Genomic DNA, 8641 nt, shown 5'->3' with positions numbered 1-8641 from the left:
CTGAAGGCCTGTACAATGTAAGCCTCTCCACACAATCTGGGGGGTTCTTCCTGGGCCCCGGTGAATCCTGAGGCTGGATTGGCTAGAAACCACATCTAGACTCAAATGTCAGGTACCTCTGAGACTCTCAATCTCTGCGGCCTGGCCAATCAGAACCCTTGGCCACAGTGACTGGCTGAACAACAGCCACATGTCCCAGTAAGAACCAGTAAGACTCAATTTGGGAAATGAATGTTGTTGGAACTGTTGATAAAACAGTCTCTATATCTGCAGTGTTGCTGAGAGACTAGGATGTGTGGCTGGTGCTGTGGGCTGCCATCTTGTGACCACAAGGAGAGATCCTGCCAGAGAATGAGGCCAGCAGAGAGGGAAACAGTCTGGAGAAGCAAAGAGACTGACACTGAACCCTGATGACATCATCTGAGCTCCTCTGTGGAGCCATGCCTAAAGCTAGCTCTACCCCCTGTATTTCCCAGTTTAAGTTGCATTTTCTGCCAGTTTGAGCCCAGGTGCTCCAACTAAGCAATTTGCGGTCTCTCCACCCTCCCACCCCCCATGAGACCTGAGCATTTGGAAGAAGCACCCTTCACCACCCAGTCTTTAGGAATCTGACAAGGGAAACATGTTCTCTTGCCACACAACCACCATGCTTCGCCAGAGAGCAGAGTCTACCAATGCCAACAGGAAGCGGCATGATGCCAGCCCAGGAGTGAATCCCCTCAGATGAGTGGTGCTTCCTTAGGGAAGTCACTTTCCCTCTCTGAACATTCATTTTTCTCCCTTGCAATAGGGGTGGGGTGAGAATCATAGGACCTACTACATAGAATTGTTCCCAGAAGGCCGTTTGGAGGAGGCAAGCTATGAGGATCCCTAAGGAGTTGGGGGTTGGGTCAGAGTTGGCAGCCAACCTTCTCACTTGTTTTCCCCTGGAGAGCATTAAGGCCAGGGATGGCTTCTGCTGGGGCAGCCTGGTGGGATGGAAAAGATTCAGCCTGCCATTGGGAGGCCTCAGTTCTAGTGCTGGTGCCAGCTCCAGGGAGTGGCTTTGGGCAAGCTCCTCCCCCACTGACAACATGTCTCTTTCATTTTGGTTCTCTGATTGAGTGATTTTTTTCAACGCTGTCTTCAAATTCACTGATTCGATCCTCAGCTTCCCCTAATCTGCTGTGTATTCCTTCCAAGGTGTTCTTTATTTGTGTTATGTCACTCTTTATATCTGACTGTTCTTTTTTCATAATTACTATATCTTTTTTCATGCGGTTGGCATCTTTACCATCATTACTCTGAACTCTGTTTCAGCTAAATCCTCTGCTTCATTTACCTTTTCTTCTGGAGAATTCTCTCTTTCTTTCATTTGGGGGTTGTTTTTTTGTCTCCTCATTTTGGCTGTCTGTTTGGGTTTGTGATTATGTATTAGGTATATCCTCTACGCCTCTCAATCTCCAGTGCAAAACAGTGTCAAATGCTGTTTCTGACTAATTAGACCAGGCAAAGACTCAAAGCCTCCAGAGACTGCCTCTGCCTACAGATTGATAGGATTCCTACTTGAATGGCCCCCAGGCAACCGTCCTCAGGTGTGGCGAGAGTTTTTTCAACATGCTGGGGTAGTTGCTTTTGCCTGGAGGCTAATTGTTACTTTTAATCTCTTAAGTGGCCTCAAGGCAAGGTGTTTTCCAATAGGTTGGGCCCGCTGTCTTCCAAGGCAAGGCAGATGTCTGTGTGGGAAAGATGTCCTCTGCTGTGTGAGGGAATAACTCAGCCCAGGAAACTGGGGGTGTCTACCTTCTGAGCTCTAACCCCTCACACAGCTCCAGTCCACTCTGCCCTCCCTCTGCCAGAGCACAAGGTGAGTGGCTCCACAGGGAATTTTGTGCATTGGCCCTTTAAGAGGTGCTTGAATTTTCAGCCGTCACTTCCTGACAGACAGCATCCTGCTGCTTTTCATAGCCAGATGTTATGTGGGTACCCTTCTCAGTTGTGGTGCTCTCTGCTGGGGGGCCCAGCTTGGGGGTTGGGGCCCAGCTTGGGGATTAGATCCCAGAGTTCTCAGTGGCACCCTCCCGCAGATAAGATATCTCTCTGGGACTTCAGCTGCTGTCTGTGGGCGCCCAGCCAGTCCTTTCGCACCTCCGCCCCTCCTACCAGTCTCTATGCGGTCTCCACTTTCCGTCCTCTGGTATCAGGGTTCTCTCCTGCAAGTCTTCCTTGATTATTCAGGAAGTTTTTCTGTATTTTAGTTGTAATTCCAGTTTGTTGCTGGGAGCATGTCCATGCAGCATCCACTTACTCTGCCGCCATTTTTAATCTCCCATGTCTCTTTCAGAAGGGAGAAAGCCACACCTCTCTCCTGTTTTCTTCATAGAGCCAGGATCACATCTTTTTAAAAAATATATGTTTTTATTGATTTTTCGAGAGAGAGGAAGGGAGAGGGATAGAGAGATGGAAACATGGATGAGAAAGAAACATCATCGATAGATCTGCTGCCTGCTGCACGCTCCCTACTGAGCATTGATCCCACAACCTGGGCATGTGCCCTGACCAGGAATTGAACCAGTGATCTCTTGGTTCATGGGTCGACACTCAACCTCTGAGCCACACCAGTGGGGCCTGGATCACATCTTGCTCACTGCTGTACCCCCAGTACTCAGCCCAGTTCCAGCCTTGCTGATGGAGCGTTCCAGAATGCCCCGTGTGTGAGTGAATAAAATGTAGGTAGGATGTGTGACTTCTTTGGGGAACAGGTTGGACTATAACATGTTAGAGAAAAACACACCCAGGCTCTAAGGAGACTTCACAGACTAAACATACCCCTGTACCCAGCTCCTCCATCCCAAAACAAGCTTGCTAGGACCCAGAAGTTCCCCTGGTGCCCCCTTTAGAGTCATTCCCTCCACAAAGGTAGCACTAGCCTGACTTCCGATAGCATAACTTAGTTTTGCTTATTTTTGAACTTTATATAAATGGCTGGATGCTTAATGTTTTCCAGTGCTTTGAAGCTTACCAAGGGCCCACGTGTATAGTAACTCACATCTTCACGTCAGTACAGGGAGGTGGGCAGGCATTACATATCCCATTTTTTTAAAATATATTTTATTGATTTTTTTTTTTTTTTATAGTGAGGAAGGGAGAGGGATAGAGAGTTAGAAACATCGATGAGAGAGAAACATCGATCAGCTGCCTCCTGCACACCCCCTTCTGGGGATGTGCCCGCAACCAAGGTATGTGGCCTTGGCCGGAATTGAACCTGGGACCCTTCAGTCCGCAGGCTGACGCTCTATCCACTGAGCCAAACCGGTTGGGGATACAAATCCCATTTTACAGAGGAGAAAACTGAGGCTCAGATTGGAGATTGGGATCCCCCACCACATTGTTAGCAAATGGAGAGCAGGATGACTGGGTTCCATCTTCCTGTTTTCCTGGATCTCAGAATGTCCCCCCAGGTGTCAAGCTGAGGTTCTCAGGAGGATACTTGAGGAATGGTCAGGAATCTGAAACCAGCCCTGGTCTGGGTAGCTGGAGGGTCTCGGCCAGAGACGATCTGTCACCTTCAGGGCATGGCCCAACCCTCCATTCTCCACCAGCTTCCCTGTTTTGCACACAACACGCTTTGTGGATTTCGATAGGTGACCCTCCTCCCTGTGTCTTTTCTCCTCCCTGTGTCTTTTCCTCCACATTGAAGAACTCAGAGTGCTGCCGAATGGAAGGGGGAAGAGTAATGTCCACAGAACCCCTCCTTGCTCTTCAGGTTGCCACACACACTGCCCAGGAGCATGTGGTCCCTTTTGGCACCTGGCGCAGTGGGCCTATAGTAGACCTCTCTTCTGCACACCCAGTCACCCTAAGTCAGCTCTGAGAAGGGGTTGGGCCAGCTGCTCCTACCCCCCCCCCACCTTCCTGGCAGTGGGTGCCCTTTGTCCAAGAATCCATCTCTGTCCCCAGCCAATTCCACTCCCTCTTACACTTCCCCTCCCCCATGGCTGGTAGGCAAGATTCCAATCCTTTCCCTCTGGCCTCATGAACTCCTATACATCCTTCAAGGCCCAAACCCCACCTCTCCCAAGATGTCTCTGTCTCTCCTGAACCATCATTTATTACACATTAGTTTCTCTTTCTTTCTTTTTTAAATATGTTTTTATTGATTTTGAGAGAGAGAGAGGAAGGGAGAGGGAGAGAGATAAAAACATCAATGAGAGAGAAACATCACCAATCAGTTGCCTCCTACACACAAGCCAGACATGTGCCCTGACTGGGAATCAACCGGCAACCTCCTGATGCATGGGGTCACCCTCAACCAACCGAGCCATACCGGCCAGGCTAGTTTCTCTTTCTTAACGTAACACAAATATAGATGACTGCAGTCACACAAAGAAAACACACATACCTTCACTACACACGATGTCTGTGTCTCTCTTCTTTGCACACTGGGCTGCATGCACAGTGAACCGAATCACAGCCGCCCCTCATGTGTGCACACCTGCGCATGCACACAGGACACCACACAGCCACAGGGACTTGGTCTCTACCTGTTCACATCAGGGACACAGAGTCTCTTCCTACCATACAACATGCATGTACAGTGGGCCCCAAATGTACAGGTCACACATCATACAAATACTACATCCACACATATTCTTTTCTGCGCCTTCCTCCTTCACTCAATGTACTTACAGACATACCTGTAGAGAGTTTCTCCCCTGGACATGCAAACACAGGCACAGAGAGCCGTCGGCCCTTCTCTCTTCTTCCCTCCCACCGCTTCTCTTCTCTCTCTCTCTCTCTCTCTCTCTCTCTCTCTCTCTCTCTCTCTCTCCCCCTTTCTCTCTCTCTCTCTCTCTCTCTCTCTCACACACACACACACACACACACACAGAAGCACTCAGTAACAAACCCCATATATAGTCAGTCGGTCTTTCCATCACACATAAACACTCAGGCACACGGGGTCCATCCCTCCCCTGCTTTTGCGATCTCTCTCTCTCTCTTTCTCCCCACAAACACACGCAGCTGCAGCGCCCGGGTCACACTCCGGTGCTGGCGCCAGGCAGGAGACAAAGGTCGCCGAGGCTCCCGGCGCCGCACTCCGGGCACAGCCGGGCTGCTCCCCGGGATCCGCCTTTCCCCAAACCCTGTCTCCAAGAGGTCTAGACCGGCACCCGGAAGCCGAAGACCCCGCCCGCGCTGGGGTCCGCTCCCCGCTCGCACTGCAGCCCCGGCGTGCCGAGGGTTAAGGAGCCGGTGGCGGGAAGTGGGCGGGGGCGAAGGCCGCCTCCATACGTGATTGGCTTTGCGGCCGGGCCCCGCGCCCCGCTATTGGCCCCTCGCCGGGCCCGCCCCCCGCCCCCGGGACTCGGCGCCAGAGCCCCGCGCGTCCGCGGGGAGCCGAGAGTCGCCGGGCAGCCAGCCGCGCGCAGTCGGAGAAGCAGAGCGCGGCCGGGAGCGGGAGCTGGAGCGGGAGCCCGCGGAGCGCAGCGCGCGCTATGGTGAGTGCGCGACAGTCCGGCCTCGACGGTGCCGGTCGTAACGCCTGGTTCCCGGGGGCTGGGCGCCGCCTGCAGCGCTGGGAAGGCGGGGAGTCCGGGGCGCGCGGGCAGGCTCGGCTCGCCGGGCGGCGCCGCGCTCGGCTTGGTCGGGGCTGCCACGCCGAACTTGGTTCTGGGCGGCTGGACCCGGCCGAGTGCGGAGGGCTAGAGTTGGCCCAGTCGGTTCGGTTGCGGTTCTGGTCTGGGCTGTCCGGAAGGAAGCCCCTGGACCCGGCTGGGCTTGGAGACCCGGTTATCCAGGCTGGGTCCGAGCGGGGTTCGGGGACTATTCCGAAGCGGCTGGATCCAAACGGATCTGAGTGTCCCGGGACGCCGGGTGGGACTGGGACCCAGGCTCGGCTGGGGGCATCGTGGGTGGCTGAACTAGCGCGTTCGGAGGGCTAGGTCGGAATACTGGGGATGCGGTCCTGCTGTGGCCCAAGGCGTGGAGGTGGAGGCTGGGCAGACCGGCTGGTTGCTGCCAGAGACCCGGGGACACCTGGGGACCCTGTGCCCAGCAGTTCTGTCTCCCCAGCATCTCCAGTAATGGGTCCGCGGAGGAGGAGTTGAGCAGTGGCATCAAGGAGAAGGGAGCTGGGGAGGGAGATTTTAGGGGGGGGCGGGGGGGCTTTCCGTTTGGTCCGGGCTGGGCTTGTTGGGGCTGTTTTAGGGCGGGAGCTTGTCTCTGGAAGGAAAGCCAAAACCTTTAAATCACCTCTCTAGGGCCTGACGTCTGGCTCTCCATCATGGGGGCCAAGGCCACCTACTTCGCTTTGGTCTCCTTCCCCCTGGACAGGCCCGGCTCATTCCCTCTGAGTCCTGCTCTGTGCCCTGTGGAGTGGCCCAAGTCACCATGCAGGGCCGGAGGAGGGCATGTGCCAGTACTAGGGATGCGGCCACCGTTTCTCTGTGACAATGCTGCCCAGCCTGAGGGGGCCCAGGCAGGGGCAGGATGGGACCCCCTGTAGACATGAAGAATCCCCCAGTGACTCCTCAGGGCCAATTCCTGCCCTGCCCAGAGCTGGGGTCCCCTTAAACACCCCTTTCCTCTCTCCTCACCTCACTAATACCTACCTCCCCCCCCACCACGACTTGCCTCAGAGTCAGTAATAATGAAGTTACTATTGGCTCCACACCCAGAGGTGCTTGTAGATCATTTTGGATTTAGGTGACCTTCTTGGTCTAGAACAGTGGTTCTCAACCTTCCTAATGTCGCGACCCTTTAATACAGTTCCTCATGTTGTGGTGACCCCCAACCATAAAATTATTTTCGTTGCTACTTCATAACTGTAATTTTGCTACTGTTATGAATCGTAATGTAAATATCTGTGTTTTCCGATGGTCTTAGGCTCTACAGCAGCGGTTCTCAACCTGTGGGTCGCGGTTGAGAACCGCCAGCAGGGTTGCCTAAGACCATCGGAAAACACAGATATTTACATTACGATTCATAACAGTAGCAAAATTACAGTTATGAAGTAGCAACGAAAATAATTTTATGGTTGGGGGTCACCACAACATGAGGGACTGTATTAAAGGGACGCGGCATTAGAAAGGTTGAGAACCACTGGTCTAAAACCTCTCCCTGGGATGCTCTCCTTGGACAGCTTGGGTGGCAGAGAGCTCACTCCCTGTGGACCGGCACTTGATTTAAGGTCTCAGAATTTGGGCGATAAAAGGGAGGTGAGACTTTGAGGTCATATTACCCACTCTGCCTCCAAGTCCAACCTAACCTATTTGCTCAGAAAGAAAATGTCTTAAAAAAAAAAAAAAAAAGTCTTTCTCCTTAAAACCTCCAAAGAGAGGTCACCTGGCCTTGGTGACATTTTCCAGAGCCTTACAACCTGAGGCTCCCCACCCCCCCCAGATTGGTCAGAAGACCCCAGACTTAGGCATCAAACAAATTCAGGCTCCAATTCCAGCTCCTCCACTTCCCCACAGAGACTTCAAGTTGCATCCTCACCTCTGAGTATCAGTTTCCTTATCTGTGAAATGAGATAAGTCTTATCTCACAGGGATGATGTGGGGATTCGGTGAGATAACCCAGTGAGAGTGCGATGCTCTAATACAGCCTAGTTTCCCTTCCTTGTACCGCCTGGAGCTCCAGTTGAGAAGTTCTGCCTGACTTATGTTAATCTGGAAGAAAGATTAAAGTTTATCCATGTTGTAGAGAGAAGCAGCAGACAGTGATATTTACCAGCCTATTCACTTGTCCATCATTCAGCAAAGGCTTATGGAATACTTGCAACATACGATATGCCAAGCCCTGGGCGAGGGAGGAAAAACCTGTCATAAACACCACGTTAAGGAAGCCTCTGCCAGTCCATAAATATCTGCATGGACCGTCAGATTAAGTGACATCTCCTTGGGAGAGTAGAGATAGCATGCCAGGCCAGGGTTGCCTCCTGGCTGGACAGATGCGAGAAAGCTTCCCGGAGCAGGTGGCATCTGAATTGGAAAGCATATCCAGGTAGGAAGACCTGTGTGAGCAGAGGACCAGAGCACAGGCAGTGCTTCCTGTGGGAAGGCCAGAGTGGGGCTTGCCTGGCACCTGGGCATGAGAGAGCCCGGGAAGAGGTGAGAGAGTGGGCCAGGGACATTGCTGGGGCCAGATAGTCAAAGGCTTAGGCTGGCTGAGGAGTTGGCGCTGCCCTATGGGTTGTTGACCTGTGTGTGGGTGGGGTGGAGGCTGACGTCAGGCCTCCCCCCTCACTGTGGTTTCCCTTAAACACTAGTCCCTGTGCTCATTCCTGAGGCGGGGGTGATCGCGGGCTGCTGAAGTGTTTATTCCTTGGACCTCCTGTTCCATGGGTTTTAAACAAATCCAGCATTCCCTCCCCTCCAGCATGGCCAAGTTTTCCCTGGCCCCCGGGTTCCTAACAGGACTCGCTGGTGTTCTGTTTCCTGTTGTCGTGGCTGAATCTCCCTGATGGTCCCCAGCTCCCCACCCAGGTCTCTAACCCCTTGGCAGGTAGTCAGCACTATTCTTAAAGGCCTCAAGTGGAACCTCCCCCTCCACCTCACTCCCCCTCACCCCCGCTCCAGTGCAGGCTTGGGGTGAGGGTTCCGAACAAGCTTTTTATATCTTCTGTCTCCAGTTGTCCTCATGCCACCCAGCAGCAGGC

At 53.1% G+C, this 8641-nt stretch overlaps 1 protein-coding gene across 1 annotated transcript in view; it reads left to right on the top strand.

Annotated features, from left to right (window-relative positions):
* Positions 1 to 5371: 5371 nt before the first annotated feature.
* Positions 5372 to 8641, top strand: part of ECE1 (endothelin converting enzyme 1) — a gene marked incomplete at its 5' end in the record, with an annotated part of 98605 nt that continues 95335 nt past the window's right edge. Inside the window, one exon of the mRNA XM_080657161.1 lies at positions 5372 to 5480. Within this exon, the coding sequence (XP_080513287.1) occupies positions 5478 to 5480 (3 nt within the window). The remainder of the gene's footprint in view (positions 5481 to 8641) is intronic.

Source organism: Plecotus auritus (assembly GCF_963455305.1).
Source record: "Plecotus auritus genome assembly, chromosome: 2".
Classification (NCBI taxonomy): Eukaryota; Metazoa; Chordata; class Mammalia; order Chiroptera; family Vespertilionidae; genus Plecotus; species Plecotus auritus.
This window is presented reverse-complemented; position numbering and strand designations above follow the sequence as displayed.